We start from the raw sequence: 18,547 nt of genomic DNA on the forward strand, positions 1-18,547 counted from the left end.
CCCAACAAGTTAGGACTCTAGTCGTTCTTCCACATGCTTCACTTGGTTTTGTGTTGCTTTTGTATCTGTTGCAAGTCTTATTTTGTACTTCCTGAAGATGTCTCTGTGAATGACATGAAATATAAGAATTACATATTATCTTTAATCCTTTCACAGTGCTGTTTCACTCCATTAAGCCTCTAACATGAGTTTCTTCTAGCACTTAAACCGAACTTAACAGACATATTTGTCTGTTAAGTATTGAAACACAATATGTCAGGACATAAACTCAATATTAAATAGAATGTACAATTAATGTATTTTTTCAAGCCATATTTTGATCCACTTTTTGCATATTTATGTATCAGTTTGATTTGATTTTCTTTCTACCTACCCAGAGAGAAAGTGCAAACCTTTAGTTTTTATCTTATCATCTATCATTTAGCCATAACTGCCATACACCACATGGGGTAGTACTAAAGTGAAAAAGATGCAAGAAAACATTCCATGTTGGCGAGTGTGCCAACATGTTATTCTTGTGAGTAGATATTGATATTGATGTGTTTTTGGGATTTCTGAACATTTGAGCTATTTTTATTATTACAAGGAGCACCCACAAAAATTAAAAGTGATGCAAGCGTATCTGCTTCAAAGAAAGGCAAAAACAGTAGTCCATTTGTAAATTTATGGATTTGGATAAAAAACATCATAACACTGACCAAGCTGAAAGAGGTGAACATGTGGCTGTTCTGCATGCTGATTCTAAATTTTTCATTTTAAATTTATAGTTTTCAAGTTTGTTTGTTTGTTTTTATTAGAATGCAATAGATAGTTGTGTTTGAGTGTTTATTTTATAGCAACTTTTAAACAATATTTAAAGTTTTTAATTAAATTGTAATTAATAGTTGTGTTCACCATATGCATTTTAACACATATATTTTCTTGAAGCTGAAAAAGTCACAAATACATTATTTTTACAGATTATTCACCAGTTCTATATTCACTGCAACTTCTTTATAACAGCAACATAAAGCAACAATTTAGACACTTTTGTGTGTGTGTGGGGGGGGGACTAGTCCCTATTGCTCACCAATTGTGAAAATTTCTTTACCAGCACTTGTTTTTTTGGTTTCCAATTAATCACAGTAAGCAGATATCCAAAGTATGTGTGTATATAAATATAACCATGTTGTACAAACAACCATGATGAACACTCTGTTGAGTCTAAAGAATTAGAACTTTTCCCTAATGAATCAAACATTATCGATGTTATCTTTGTATTTAATTGACAAGTAAACCTTGTCATTAAGTAATTCATGCACAACAGGTACAAAAAATAAATAAATAACAGCTATTTTTCTCTCTTATACAGGTGGCAAAAAAGTAACTGTGTATTTTTGTGAAACATGCAATTTTCAAATAAATTTTATTATGACAAGTATACTTATTCTTTTTTACATCCTATCCTATTCTAATTTACGCTCAAGCGTAGATCTACACATTTTACTGTGTAGGTATCTGGAACTGGAATCCTACAGAATAGGTTGGTTACTCCTTATTCATGGAATGGAGGTGTTCTATGTCTGCAGAAGCACGTATTTATGGGGGAGACGAAAAACCCAAGTTTCTCGGTGAGAAAATCCCCTACCTCTGTATGAGACCTGCTAACTCATCTTTAGTTGAAAGAGACCAGATAAAGGTTCCTCACATCATTGACAGTAATTGAACCCAGGTCTTTCAGACTAAAGGACTTAGTCTATACCGAATGAGCTATGGAGCCTCTTTTTTTTTACATATAACATAAGTATAATGTGTGTCCACATGGTTAGCCGAGTGGTTACGCACTTTACAACCATATTCCTGGGGAAGGAGTGTCCTGTGTTTGATTCTCATCGCTGACGTGAGGAGCTAAGGATCTTACTGAGACATAGCCAAGTTAGCCAGTCTTGGGCATGGACTGCAGGGTTTTTCTGGAGTTTTTCCTCCCGCAAAACAGGCAAACCGGTCTTAAGAACACAATGCTTCACAGATAATTACACATGGTTGAGCATGGGAGTAATGACTGCCTCATAGTGAGTTATGAAACCCAAAAATGGGAGGCCAAGGCCACGGGGCTGTGGTGCCAAAGAAGAAAAAGAAGTGTAATGTGTTAGAGATGATTTATAACTTTTATTATTATTATTCAAATATTGGTGTTCAAAAATATAGGTGAGAAAACCCCTCTACCTCTGTATGAGACCTGCTAAACTCACCTTTAGTTGAAAGAGATCAGATAAAGGTTCCTCATGACAGGAATTGAACCCAGGTCTTTCAGACTAAAGGACTTAGTCTATACCCATAATTCATGATGAATGTTCAAGAGTGAATTTTTGCTATAACATTCCACATCAGAGAACTGATAAATAAGTTAAATGCTCTATCCTGCTAAAATGCTACATTTTCAAGTAGCATCTTGAACCCTAAACACCATCATTGATGATGGTGTTCAGGGTTCAAGAAAGGCTGAAGCATATCAAAGTACACAGTTCCTGTGACTGTTGCTTCTGGGGGGGGGGGGGGGGGGAAGTCCATAAATTTTTGCTTTTTTCATCCCAAGCAACACATTTACTTCAGGGGCATCCCTTTACCATTCTTCTTCTTCTTCATGTAGGTCATGCAACAATTGGATGTGGCAGGACTTTTTCAGTGTCGAATTCAGAATTCTGTAAACTGGTCTTGAGTATGTTTAGTCTGAGATCCTTCTCTAACTGATAATGTTGGGTCCTCTTCGAACATTTTTTGATCTGATTTAATGCTTCCACACATAATCCTTCAGTATCCACTTCTCTCCTTATCACACACAGACCCAGTTTCTTTAAACTTATTCATCAGTGCTCTAATCACATTGTCTGTTGGACTGTCTATGAAATCTCCTTGAAAAGCTTTGTCTAATTTTGCAACACTTTATTCCTTTGATGTGGAATGTTATAAAAATATTCCATCTTCTTGAACATTCAGCATAAATTATGAGCCTCAAAAATTTAATGAATATTATAAAAACATCCCTAACACATTACAAATACTTATGTTTTACATAAAAAAGAATAAATATATTTGCCTTAAGGAAATTTTATTTGAAAATCATACTGTTTCACCAAATTATACAGTGACTTTAAGGACAACCAACATAATTGAATAAAATAAATCATTAATATTTTATTTACTTTTTGTAGTGGCAAAGTCGAGAACCATTATGGAAGTCACTTTTGTTTCAGTCTTTGTTAACAATGAAAAAACAAAAACATACAAAAATTGTTTAACTTGATGAGTTTGTGTATAGACAGTTGGTCTTTGGCATAAATTCTGTAACACTTAGATTACCATTAATGTTTTTTTTTTTTTTTTTTTTTTTTTTTTTATCTTGGTTGGATTTTCATTTAGAAAATCCAAACAAGATATTTTTGTTAAAAAAAAGTAGTATTTGCTTGCAAATCATGAACACAAAGAACTAAAGAAGGCAAAAGAATATTTTTGGGGATGACTAAGGAAAGAAAGAAGAAAGGAGTATCACATGAATGGTTATGTTTTCAACTGCTTGCCTGTAACTGGTAGAGTTCCACAGGGATCAGAGTTTGATGTATCATCACTCTTAATTTTTGCCAGTGATATTTGATTATAGAATTAAAAGTTTAATTTAGGACATTAATAACTTGAGAAAGATTAAAAGGATAAGAATAAACTTAAAACTGTAGAGGATAAAAAGGAACTATGAATAGTGGTGCACTTCAATATGAAGTTTCATAGAATAAATTCATAAATTCACAAGGAATGTTGTGATATGTAAGGTTTAGAAATCTGTACTGGAATGCTCTGTATTCAATTAGTGGGGATATATTGAATGAAGTGGAGTCAATGTGGAATCCGGGAGAGTGTTGATAGATGAGGGCATGAAATTTAGGGGTCATATTTCTAGAACTGTAAGGAACTCTCAACAGATTATGGCAGTGATGAGGACATAATTATTACACAGGCATCACCATGGAGTCAAAAGGCTCATCACAGGAGGCCCACATTAACTGTAATTTACACAATGGCTGTCACACTTCTCCTTAAACTCATTCATTGTTACAGCATCTACCACTTCTGGCAATCTATTCCAGAGAGCATATTGCAAAAGTTGGTAAAAAAAAAAAAAAAAAAAAATCAAAGGGTTACTTGGACGTTGAAAAACATGCTAACAAGTAAAGATATGGAAGATATTATCCTTCTTTATAAGACAATGATTCAGCCACATCTTTACTATTGTGCACAGATTTTTGGTTATCTGGGTTTCTTGGGGATCAGAAGGTTGGTAGAGAGGATTCAGAGATGAGTAACTAAACTGGTTATAGGTCTGTGGAATGCTTCTTATGAGGATAGGATGAGATTTGTTACGAAGCTTAGCTGATAGGCAGAAAAGAGGGCACAAGATAGCAACTTATAAAATATTAAAGGGGTTTTATAAAACTGATGCAAGGAAATTTTTCAATATATGACAAATAGAGAACAAGGGGTCATCTGTGAAAGTTATGTAAGAGTATGGTTAGTAAAGATGTGTGGACTAGATTTTTTTGCATGGAGAGTGGTGTATGGGTGGAATGGATTGCCACAATTAGTTGTGAGAGCCCTCATAGTGAATGAGTTTAAGGAGAGGCATGATAGGTTTTGTTGGTATAACAATTTAAGTCTCCCATGATAAGTCTTCAGACTCCACGGATATATCGTATAATAATAAGTATCAAGAAATAGTAAGCAGTGGTTGTTCACAATTTCGGATATGAATTTGTTTCTGGAATTAAAATCATATAACACATCCTGACCATGTGGCCAAACAAACAACATATTTTAATGCAAAAGAGATTGTTGGTTTTAGTGAGATGGATGTTTTTAATTCATTTGACTCCATGAAAAAGTTATCCAAGAAGGATGAAGGCAGTAAGCCCAGAGCCATGCTTTCAAGGTAGGTCTATAAACTACCCTGAAATATATATTATATCCACCATCCATGTACTTTATATCCATATACATTTCTTGGAAAGAAGCCAATGGACTTACCCATTGGCAAGTTGCATTGTGCCATGAAATGAATCGTGTTTGTAACCAGTATAAGTTGGAGAAATATGATGATCCTAAGTGCAACTACGTCTGGGTGAAATGGCTACAAGAAGAGAATTGACAGAGTTTGAAAGAAGCATTGTGATAGGTTGTGAAGCCATGTTGCTGGCCTATCTGTTCAGCAAATTGTTGACAAATTGGGCCATCCCAGGTCAACAATCAGCGATACTATACTGAGATGGAAGTGCAGAGAGTTAACTGCAAGTGCTATCCACAGTGAATGACCCACCACACTCACCAAACACAACCATAGGGTGCTGCAAAGTATAATATGCAAAAACCACCATTTGTAAGTCTACACACATTGAATGCAGAATTCCAGACATTAAGTGGAACATGAATCTGAACAAAAACATTCAGAACCAAGGCTCACAATAGTAAGAGTTTCCATGGTAGGACCACAACATGCAAGCCCTACATTACCTGAACAAACATGCAGCATCATCTTCAGTGGTGCAAAGAAAGTGCATAGTGGGACATGAAAGCTTGGAAAGCTGTGTTATGGGGCAATGAATCATGCTACATCATCTACTGAGCAGATGGGTAGAATGCATGTGATGGATGCCTGGTGAATTTCTCTTACTAGAGTGCGTAATCCCAACTATGAAATTTGGAGGCACAGATGTGATGATATGGTCCTGTTTTTCCTGGTTTGGCCTCAGATCACTGTTATATAATGCACTCTGTATTGTGGTTCTGTGGTACCACAAACATTGAACTCAAAGAGGTATCTAAACATTCTGAACAATACAATGCTTTCTACTTTGTGGTATTTCTATGGAACTGACCCATCTCTTTCAGCAAGACAATGCACCATGCCATAAGGCTGCTGCTGTAACTGCATGGTTTGTGGACATGAATGTCACCACACTTGACCAGTCTCCACAGAGCACCGATCTCAACCCCATTGTGGGATGAACGCTGGAGCGTTCATCCCACAATGGATACGTTGTGAGAGGTCTCCCACGATAAGTCTTCAGACTCCGGAGCATTGGGTGAGGTCAAGGGATGTTCACCCCCGCAACAGACCAGGACCTCATTACATGCCTATAGGAAGAATGATCCAAAATTCCCACTGATCGCTATTGTATGTCCTGTAGGATTGCCATGATCACTGCAGTGAAAGAAAGTTATACATCTTATTTATGTTATGGGTTTTCCCCCCTTTCTCTCTGGTCCCTTTGGGGGGGGGACCCTCTTAATGAGGGATTAAGTATATATATTTTATGACTGTAAATCCATGTGTGTTCACAGGGCTGGTTGGCCTGTTCTGAGGGACAAAAATCTTGAGTTTCTGAGTGGAAAAAAAAAAAACCATCTATCTCCGTATGAGACCGGCTAACTCACTTTTAGTTAAAAGAAACCAGATAAATGTTCCTCACATCATAGATGGAAATCAAATCCATGTCTTTCTGCCCAAAGCGCTTTGTCTATACTGACTGAGCTACAGAGGCTCGTGTACATCTTATTAAGGTGGGCACCATGGCTGTGTCTGTTGACTTCTTTCCAAGCAGTGTATATAGAATACATGGGGATAGTGATCATAATTTCTGCATTTTAGATGGCCAAATTAGTTATTTTTTATTAATTTATGCTGTGATTTATTTAGATAACTTATGTTGTGACATTGTGATAAACAATTACAACTTTCAGGGTAACCAGATTTTAAAAGATGAACTGTTTATGGAGATTAATAAGTTCCTTGTACTTGATATTAGTAAGATTAAGAGAAAGTGCATGTCATGTTGTGAAAATGAAAGAATATAAGGATAACATTCAATTTCTTTGCTTGCACAGCTTGAGTTTAACAATATATACTAGTGATTACTCCATTATTTTTTGGGACAGAACTAGAACCTGATTACACCATTCTCGAAGGGAGCTTAACTATAAAGCAACAAAGGCTATGTGAAAATGAGTTGTGATTGTTATGAGTTTTCATAAATTCTGGATTCCATAAATTCAGTTTTTGTATAGTCACAATGATATATACTAGTTAACTACCATTATAATAATGTTATAAACTGCATAAAAACATTCAGAAACATTTACTTTTAAAAAAATTAACTGAAAATGATGCCCTAAAATACAAGAGTGAAAACCTATGTTTCACTGTGCTTTTGTATTTTGGTTTAGTCAAGATAAATTATCTTTTTAGTGAATCTTGTTATTACCCGATAGTTCTGGTTTTGATTATAAATGAATAATCATCATCATCATCAATTTCCTGATATGTACTACCCTCAAGAGATGTTCAGTCTACTACAACAGCATTACATGATTAAGTTTCTATTATTAATAATCTCCTATGAACAACTTTTCTCCATCCAAATTAGTCTATTACTTGTCAACGTTCCAATATTGTCGTATCTGACATTTCATTCTTCTAAAGGCACTCCTCTGGGTATTTTTTTTCCCATTTTTGGCATCAAACACCTGTTTTGTTAAAATTTCCTACCCATTCTATTTAAGTGGCCATACCATCTTAGATTAATTCTGCTCACACATTCCTGAATGCTAATAATGTAAAGTTCCTTTCTAATACCTTCATTTTTAATACGATTCTGGAATTGATACCATCAGTTCAGGCCCCTAATTTTTCTAAGAACTCTCGTATCTGTGATCGCCAATCTTTGATCAAGTGCTTTATTTCTAACCCAACTTTCAGATGCATAACTTAATACTGGTTTGAACACTGTCTTGTATACTGCTAGTCTGGTGTTTTGGCTAATCTCCCTATTATTCCATATAAATTTATTCAACTGGCTCCCCACCATATCAGCCTTTACTTATTCTATTGTCTATTTCCAGATTTAACTTGCTATCTTCACTAAATAGCTGAAATATTTTATTTGTTCTATAGGCTCTCCATTCAGAATGCAGCTGAAGTTTTCTATGGTTTTGGTCTTTTTATTGTTGATTTTCATACCAAATTTGTTGCATCTGTCATTCAATTTAGTTAGAGAATCCTGGAGACTTGCACTAGATGTGTTTAGGAGTACAACATCATATGCATAAAGCAAATAGCTAAGTTTGATATTTCCAATTCTAATATTAGGTTTGATGCCACTTTCTTTCCTAATGTGATCCATATAGATGAAGAATAACAGTGGAGATAATGTGAATACTTTTCTTACAACTGATTTTACTCCAAATCATCTTCACGTATTCCCTTCAATTCTAACTGCTGACTTAGAACTTAAATATAGACTACGTATTGCCCTATATATATACTTGAATATAAAATTATTTGCAAAGTATTAAGAAAGAAGATCTCAGAGGACTATCAAACCTACAGGGAAAAAAAATATCTAGAAATGCAGCTGAATCTAAAAAGAATATAAGAGTTCAAAGAGAATTAAATATGAAAAGGTCAATCCTAACAGCACTACTAGATCAAGATAGAAAAAACACACAAACAGAACAAAAATGGAAAAGATAGTACAAGACTTCTACAATGAACTTTTTTGCATCAAAATATCCTTTACCCAAACCAAAACTTGATAATATTGTACCAGAAGTGCTCCCAAATGCAATAGAATATGCATCCAAAAACATGAAACCAAATAAAGCTCCCAGCATCAATCAGATGAAAATTGAGGATATTCAATAAGGAGGACCACAACTTTATAAAGCTCTGGCTAAAAGATTTACTTAGTATCTAAAAGTAGGAAAAATATTATCGATACTATCAAGATATCAGAAACAATTATTCTCTTCAAGAAAGGCAACACAGAAGACATCAAGAATTACCATCCTATATATATCTACAATCACACATATATAAATTAATGACAAAAATTATATCAAACCAAATCAAATCCACCCTTCAAAAAAAATAATAGTAAAGAACAAGCATGATTCAAAAAAGGTTATTCTAGAATAGATCACATACAAGTAGTCACCCAACTTAGTGAATGATGCAAAGAATACCGATCCCTCTTTGCTTTCTATTTAGACTTTAAAAAAGCCTTCAACACCATAGAACACAACGCAATTCTACAAACACTACTGGAACAAGGCATCAATCCAGTCTACATCATTCTAATTAAAGAAATTAACACTGTACACAAATAACCTTATTCGACGATCCCATAACTATCACCAGAAATCAAGGTGTGCGATAAGAAGATGTCATATTACCAAACCTTTTTACATGTATTCTGGAAGGCACTTTAAGAAAAATCGACTTAAAAGGTGGCATAGACATTAATGGGGAACTACTCCAAATATTAATGTTTGCAGAAGATATTACTCATAGCTGAAGACCCTCCGCAACTTGAAACAATGCTTCATCAAGTGCATAATGCCTATAATAAAATAGGATTAAAATTCACCTTGACAAAACCAAATGGATGAGAAACAAATATTGCCAAACCCACACCATCCAACTAAATAATTTCACTATAAAAAGTGTAGAATTTTATGCACACATGGTCAAAAAATAAACAATAAACATAGACAATGATATTTCTGAAGAACAGAAAAGATAGAAAACATTTCCTATTGCCACTATAAGAAAGAGTTGATTGCAAAATATAAAAGCATGTGTGATTTTTCATTAATATAAACAGAATTATTTAAATCATTATAAAAATCATTATTCATCTATACTATTGCTGATAAGCATATACTAATAAATATCTGTGTGTATTGTTGACAAACAGTGCTGGTTCGAGAAGATATCAGACTGCACAATGAACTACGTATTTATCCTTTATTTCTTTGTATGTTTTTTTTACATATAAATTTATAATTTTACAATGTGTTTGGTAATTCAATAATAATAAACTATAGTAACAATGTGATCTACAAGTAAAAAATCACATACGAAGAAAATGCTTTATATAGTAACACAAAGAACCATAAAACTATTTTTAAATAAAAAATAGAAAATGTGCAATGATGAAGCATAGCGTTTGTTCATCTTGGTCCACAGATTTTATCATCACTCACCTGCTAAGTGTCTGTGGAAGACTTGATATGATGGGACCATAACCCTGCGCATTATCATATAACTCAAAAAGTGGAGCAGCTACCAGCTTGTAATTCTTCGGTACAGCAAACAAGGCTATAAGGATAGTCTAATATTTTAATATAATGTCCACTTTATTTCAGTGTTTTACAGAAATGTAGCCACATTGTACCATACACATAAATATATACACATCAATATATTGTATAATACATGAGAGAGGGAGAGATGGACAACAACAGCAAAATAAAATTGAAATTCCACAGAGAATTTATATCATATAAACAAGTAATTAAATAGCAAATAAATAGCAGCAGTGACAATTTTTAAAAATGGTTTTATTTATTTAGCTCATTTATTTTCAATAAATATTAATTTACTGTAATTAACAGAAATTATAACTCAATACACTGTGAAGTGTTTTTCTTAATCAAGCAAAATAAAGCATAATCATTCAACAAAACTACAAATTCATTTAAGAAATACTTTGTCAGTTTACATAATTACATTAAAGGCCACCCACACATTTAATAAACTTGTTTTAAAAATGTATTATTTTGAGTGACTAATATCTATGAAGAAGAAAGATAATCATACACAAAATCATTTTATATAATATAAAATAATTCTAGATCAGCTCTTTTAACATTTTGTAAAGAATTTGAAATTATTTGATATATATTTCTTGGGATGCATTTTTAAAAGTGAATTAAAAAATCTTACTGTCAAACTGATTACACTCTTCTTGCTAATCTGTGGTACAATAAATACTTAAAAAAAAAAAAATTCTGGAAGTGGAACAATCAAATTTTCTATACTGATAACATACAATAAATTCACAACAACCAGGCATAGTTTACTAAGTACAAAGAATATTTATGCCAATATCCACAAACATTTATTGAAAACTTACAATACATTAGCTGTGGGTGAACCAAAGGTTAAATAAGCCAGGAACCCAGTTCTAGTGTTTCCCCATCAGTAATACTTATGATCCATGAGAAGTTTGAAAGTGGTCCACTAAACATTTGCCCCTTTCATAAATCCAAATATGTGACTCAAAAAATATTTATAAATATTAAGAATATATGAACTGAGATATATTATTTTTTAAAAGAATCAGTTTGCATAAATTGCAAAAGGATATTTTAAAAGGCCTATTAAAATATATTAAAATTCCTCATCCCACCCATGCATAGCTTCAACTTTCTTCAAGGAACTCATATTGCACTTGATCCTGATTTTCATAATGACATTCATATTCCTGAATTATGACATATCCCTCTGGAGAGTTACTACTCAACGTAATACCTTTATTTAACATCTTGGGTATTATTCAATTTAATGAAACTAGTATGAATCAGCATATATATTTATTATATGCTTAATAAATATATACAGAAATGAAACTTAGTAGTGTGCTTCATTTATTTTTCATTTTATTTAATTTTATGAGTTCACAAGCATATTAAATCATTTTGAGACAGAAAAAAACAAATAAAATAAATACAAACTGAAATACATAATGCAAAAAAAATTTTTTTTTACCACAGCCATCTATAGTGATAATCAAAACATGGAATACAAAATTATTAATCTAATATTTCTAAATGTATATTCAGTTGATTTAATTATTATAACATAATACATTATCTGAATAATTATAGTAATTCTCTTCTTTATTTGGTTTAATTCTGTGTGTACCTCATTATTTAACATTCTAATAATTTAAATATTTAAAATTCACAGTGATGTAGTGGCTTGCATAGTCATATCTTACAGTGATACCTTCACACTTGTTCAGGACACAAGAGTACAGAATTATTATTATTATATGGGCATCTATCTCCATGGAGTCAGAAGACTCATCGCAGGAGACCTAAACTACCCATACAATATCCATCATACCTTTTCTTGAACTCATTGACAGACGAAGCACTCACAACTGAATCAGGCAACACATTCCATTCATTTACCACTCTCCAAGCGAAAAATCTAGTTCTCACACCCTTGTTAACCACACTCTTACTTAATTTTCAGGGATGACTTCTTGTTCTTCCACTACTATCCCACTGCTGAAATATTTTCCCTGCATCAATCTTATAAAAACCTTTTAGTAACTTAAATGTTTTTATCACATCCCCTCTTATCTGCTCAACCAATCTCTGTAATCCATGAACTTTCAATCTATTAATGTAGGGAGCATTCATTACACCACTTACCAACTTGGTCACTTGCTTCTGAATCTTTTCTACCACTTCCTCATCTCCAAGGAATCCAGGTGACCAGACCTGAGCACAGTAATCCAGATGTGGACATATCAATGCCTTATAAAGAGGAATAATAACTTCTTTAATCTCTGCATGTTAGTGTATTCTTCATAACCAAGTAATCATATGAGCTATATTGGAGACCTTAGCAATATGCCCTCTAAACTTCAACTCTCTATCCACTAACACCCCAAGTCTCTAGCCTTGTCAATCTCTTGGAGCAGTTCCATCAATGTGGTACACAGTTTGTAATCTTTTATTCCCAAAATGCATAACTTTACACTTTTCCTCACATTGAACTGACATTCATTATATTTTGCCCATATTGCCAGCTTATTTAAATCATCCTGCAAACTCTCTACATCAGCTTGATTAATTATTGTGCTACACAACATCACCTTTCCTATATCATTTATGTACAAATTGAACAATATGAAAAAGGAATGAAAAACTTTAATATCATATTTAAAAGTACAATGAAGTTTTAAAAATAATCAAAGTCGAGAAGCTTTCAGAGGAGAACTGTAGACTAAAATATACAAATATTATTATTATACAGATATTTCCATGGAGTCAGAAGACTCATCAGGAAAATCCATTATTCACACAATACTTATCATCCAGTCCTTAACCTCATTCACTGACAAAGCACTCAAAACCACCTCATGCAATACATTTACTGTCCTCCAAGCAAAAATCTAGTCCTAACACGCTTACTAACCACACTCTTCACAACAATTCTAAATCCCAATTTCCATGGGTGATCCCTCATTCTCACTTCCTGTTACATACTGAAAAAGTCTTCAGTGTCAATCCTATAAAACCCCTTTAATAACTTATATGTTTCTATCATATCTCCTCTTTTTCATATAGCTATTTTTTGAAGCACACAGACCAGTGATGCATTCTCATAGGGAGTATTTCATAGACCACAGTCCTTGTCACTTGTCTCTGAGTCAACTCCACCACTTCATCCGCATGGAATCTAGGCATCCAGATCTGTGCACAGTAGTCCAGATGTGGCCTTATAAAGGGGAACAATAACTTCTCTGCTTATTAGTATGTTCTTCAACAACCACATAATCTAATGCGCTGTTTGGGCTACCTTTGCAATATGCCCTCTAAGCTTTAACTCTGTTCACAATCATCCCCCAAGTCCGTGGTCTCATCAGTTTCCTGCAGTTCAGTCCCATCAATATAGTACACATCTTGCGATCTCTTGCCAAAGTACATCACCTTACACTTGGCTACATTAACTTAACAGCCATTTAACTTTGTCCACACTGCTAGTCTATTTAAGTCATTCTGCTGGATCTCAACGTCACCTTGATTTACTATCACCCTTTCCAGTTTTGCTTTATCAGCAAACAACTTAATATTCCTATAAAATCATTTCTTATATCACTGATATACAAATTAAACTACAGAAGACCAAGTACTGAGTTCTGTGGTATACACCACTGGTCACGTCCCTTCTCTTGGATTCCACTGCTCCATAAACCACTCTTTGGTATCTATCAGTCATCGTCTAATCCAAATCACCAGATTCATATTCGTCCTCATTTATTCCAATTTATTGGAATAAATTGCAGAATAGAGTGGATAAAAATTGGCATGGGACTACTGAAATTAGTGACGTGTATATCAGTTCTAAAGCTGGTACAAGAACTGAAGGGAATCTGCAATTTTTGTATACCAATGCTGGTGTGAAATAGTCAATGCAACCAAATATACAGTTGGTTGCTGCTATAGGCCAAGGGGTAATATTGAATTCATGCATCGGCAAATTAGAGCAATGAGTGCAGGGTTAGTGAATATTATGGGAGATTTTAATTATGGTGATATCAATTGGAAGGAGGAAATACCATGTGCAAAAAACAAAATGGAATTCATACATCTTCTACGAGATAATTACTTGAAACAGCATATAACTGAAGGGACACGTGGTGTGACAGTGTTGGACCTGGTCATTGGTTCAGAGGATATATGCATAAGTAAGGTGTCCTCGTTACCTCCAATTGGTGAGAGCGATCATGTGGTATTGACTTAGAAGGTTGCAAAATTTGTGGATTTCTCTCTTAAGAAGGGGTACATACAGAACTACAGGTTAGGCAATTATAACAGGCTTCAGAGTGAGCTTGAAGCTGTTCCATGGCAGAATATATTGCAGGGGAAAGCTGTTAGCAGTGCATGGGATAAAATCAGCAGGTATCTGAGGAAGGCAATATCAGATTGTGTCCCCATGGTCAGGAAGACAAACAAGGTAGGCGTTAGATGGATGAGTATAATAAATTTAGTTTAATCCTTTATCCAAGTATAAGCAAACAAAGTTTGTGCCTGAAAATATCTCCAGGACTGAGGTAAGGTGGTGCAACACCAGGCAACTCTGAGCAAAGGTGGATCAAGCTCTCATCACTCCTTGTCTCAGTATCTCCCATAATGCAAAGCACATCTCCTTGCACACATGTATACTGCTATGCATTAAGGGAAGGGCCACTACCCAGACTGGTTTCAACCTTTATTGAGGTCTCGTCAGTTGGAGGCAGACCCAAACGTGGAGATACTAAGGCAGAAGCACTAGGAGAGGTCATATTTACCTATACAAATTGCCAACAGGTGTACCACCTTATTATTGAATTACTCTGGATTTAGAGAAAGATGTTGGAAGTTTATTTTGCACTTGGTTAGACTATAATAAATTTAGTTTGATCCTTTATCCAAGTGTAAGCAAACAAAGTTTGCACCTGAAAATATCTTCAGGACTGAGGTAAGGTCTGGGTAGTGGCCCTTCCCTTAATGCATAGCAGTATACATGTCCACAAGGAAATGTGCTTTGCATTATGAGAGATACTGAGACAAGGAGTGATGAGAGCTTGGTCCACCTTTGCTCAGAGTTGCCTGGTGTTGCACCACCTTACCTCATTCCTGAAGATATTTTCAGGTGCAAACTTTGTTTGCTTATACTTGGATAAAGGATTAAACTAAATTTATTATAGTCTAACCAAGTGGAAAATAAACTTCCAAAATGGATAAGTAGTAGCATCATGCTTGATCTGCAAAAAAAGAAAATGTTACGGAGAATTTACAAGGAGAAAGGCGATCAGTACACCCATGAGCAGTACAAGGCTCAAGCTAGGAAGGTTACCAGCATAGTAAGAAAAGCTAAATCAGATTATGAGAAGACCTTAGCCAAGGAGATCAAGGGTAATCCCAAAGAGTTCTTCTGCTATGTGGCAAGTAAAAGGAAGAATGACTTCAGAAGGATAACTTTAGTGGGTGCTGATGGTATTGAGGTGACAAATTCAGATGGAATAGTAGAGTTACTGAGTGATCACTTTTCAAAAGTCTATCACCCAAGTGAGGATATCTCTGTACCTGTAGCAAAAACTAATATGAGAATTTAAGTTAAGAAATCAGAGGTACTTAGTATATTGCAAAATTTAAATGCAAACACTGTTGTAGGTTTAGATGGAATATCAGCTTGGGTGTTGCGTGAATGTGCAAAGGAATTGTCAATGCCTCTTGCTTGGTTATTTGACTTAAGTTTGAACTCTGGTATGGTCCCTAGGGAGTGGAAGGAAGGCAAAGTAGTTCCTTTGCATAAAGGTGGCTCTAAAACTGCAGTAGTTAATTACAGGCCAATCACCATCTCGGGAGTAGTGGTAAAAGTATTGGAAAAGTTGGTTAAAGACAAAATTCAAGAATGGTTGGATCAGGATATGATACTCTATAGGGCCAACATGGTTTTGTTAAAGGTTGATCCTGCCTTAGCAATTTATTAACTTTTTTAATAGAATGACATCTGAGTTGGACAAAAATGGCTACAAATGGTACTTCTGGATTTTGCTAAGGCTTTTGACAGGATACCCCATGGAATACTGTTGTGCAAATTGGAGTAGATGGGGATGGATAGAAGAATGGCTCAGGGAGAGATACCAGAAGGTAGTGTATGGAGGAGCAGAGTCCAAGAAGAGGCAGGTGACCTCTGTGCTTGGGCCATTGTTGTTTAATATGTACATAAATAATATAGAAAATGGCTTAAAGGGAGATATTCAGTTGTTTGCTGATGATGCAAAGTTGTGTAGCACAATAAAAAAATCAAGCTGATGTTGAGAGTTTGCAGGATGATTTAAATAAACTGGCAAAATGGGCAAAAGGTAATGGATGCAAGTTCAATGTGGAAAAGTGGAAAGTTATGCATTTTGGGATTAAAAGATTACCAGCTGTGTACTACATTGATGGAATGGTACTCCAAGAGATTGACGAGGCTAGGGACTTAGGGGTGTTGGTCGATAGGGAGATGAAGTTCAGGGGACACATTGCTAAGGTGTCCAAGCTTGCACATAGGATTACTTGGTTATTGAGGAACACACTAACATCCAGAGATAAAGAAGTTATTATTCTCCTTTGTAAAGCATTGATACTTCCACATTTGGATTACTGTGCTCAGGTCTGGTCACCTGGATTCCTTGTAGATGATGAGGTTGTGGAGAGGGTTCAGAGGAGAGTGACTAAGTTGGTGAGTGAGGTAAAAAAAAGGCTCACTACATTGATAGATTGAGAGCTTGTGGATTGCAGAGGTTGGTTGATAGGCAGAGAAGAGGGGATATGATAGAAACATTTAAATTACTAAAAGGTTTTTATAAGATTGATGTAGGGAAAATGTTTCAGCTGTATACTAGTGATGGAAGAACAAGAGGTCATCCCTGGAAATTAAGGAAAAGTGTGGTTAACAATGAGAATGAGGTTTTTCACCTGGAGGATGGTGAATGAGTGGAATGCATTGCCTGACTCAGTTGAGTTCTTCGTCTGTAAATGAATTCAAGAAGAGATATGATAGATATTGTTTTGATAGTTTGGGTCTCCTGCCTACTGACTACATGGAGATACCTGTAATAATAATAATAATTTATGCAACAGAGTTCTATGTGGAATCTTGTCTTTTGCAAAAGTGTGTGAATATTATTCAAGAAAAAATGAAAGCATTTATAAATAAGAACAGAACACTGGAGACTTGGTGGCAGACTAAAGAAAACATTTCTTGATTCAGCCAGAAGTATATGGTGAAGTTATTTGCAAGAATAGAAAATGGAGAACTCAGGAAGTTAGCATAAGTAGTCATAGAAATGAAGAAAGCATATCAAAAATTCCTAGCAAATAAGTCAGCATGTACTCTGAGAGAATACAGAAAAAGATGAAGGAGAGCAAAGCAGTATGTAAAGTAAAATTGAAAATCAGCTAAAGATAGTTATATTTACTTAGTTCTTATGTTCTTTACCAGTTACTGTTAAAAGTTAATAACAGTAACTGGTATAATTATATATAATTAAAATGAATAACAGCAAACACCTAAACTTGCCTACATTCTGCACAAATATATCACGATAATCACATATACTTTAAATTTTTAGTCAGGTGCATATGAATGAATAAACATATTTTTTATAAGGTCCTGAAGTGTAAATGGTTTTAAATTATAGACATCTATGTAACTTCTCCCCCCTCCCAATTCCAAAATATTTGGTTTCTGATTCACCACAACTATATTAAACTGTAACATTAGTTTTTCCTACTTTTCTAGCAGTCTTCACCCATGGCTTACTGCATAAATGGTATGTACAATAACTCTTTGTTGTACATTAATGGATTTTCATGAATTACATTCTTATAACAGATTATGCAGGATGATGGATTAGTATCTAATACTGTAACTATTTTTTTTTTTTTTTTATCAATACAGCAATTCATTTAGCATTGCTAATTTTGCATATTTTCCTAGACAAGTAATTCATAACCCCATCCTCACATACACATACACACAGTTACATAAATTATAAGTAATCATTTGGAGCAAAAGCAACAATTTAATTTCTACAAAAGATATTTTATTTCATCTGGTAGTTATACTAATATTAGCAGCAAACTTAAAGATCATAAGTTAGGATTATCAATTATTATTATGTGACACCTCCAAGGAGTCAAAGAACATCTGTGAGAGGGCACTCCACTCCACACAAAACATCAACACCACTTAATCATCTATTTATACAATATGTCACTATTTATTATCTACACCTGGTGCCATCTACTGCCCACTAATAGCATTTTTTTTTGTTGTAAATTGTGTACATCTTCCAGCCAATCTGCCTGTATGAGGGATAAAAAAAAAAACATTTTTCAGGGGAAAAAC

The 18,547-nt window shown here is 34.4% G+C and overlaps 1 protein-coding gene across 2 annotated transcripts in view; it reads right to left on the reverse strand.

Moving 5' to 3' along the window:
• The window catches only part of LOC150103481 (cleavage and polyadenylation specificity factor subunit 5-like), a 186,419-nt gene that overhangs the window by 6,930 nt on the left and 160,942 nt on the right, over positions 1 to 18,547 (reverse strand). The window contains exon 6 of one of the 2 annotated variants that reach the window (XM_090398225.1): positions 10,069 to 10,183. The exons of the other annotated variant lie outside the window; for it this stretch is intronic. Within the exon in view, the coding sequence (XP_090254351.1) occupies positions 10,069 to 10,183 (115 nt within the window). The remainder of the gene's footprint in view (positions 1 to 10,068; positions 10,184 to 18,547) is intronic. 2 annotated transcript variants of the gene reach the window in all.

This window comes from Typopeltis vanoorti, chromosome 9, assembly GCF_054136105.1.
Source record: "Typopeltis vanoorti isolate ZY-2024b chromosome 9, IOZ_Tvanoo_1.0, whole genome shotgun sequence".
NCBI lineage: Eukaryota > Metazoa > Arthropoda > Arachnida > Uropygi > Thelyphonidae > Typopeltis > Typopeltis vanoorti.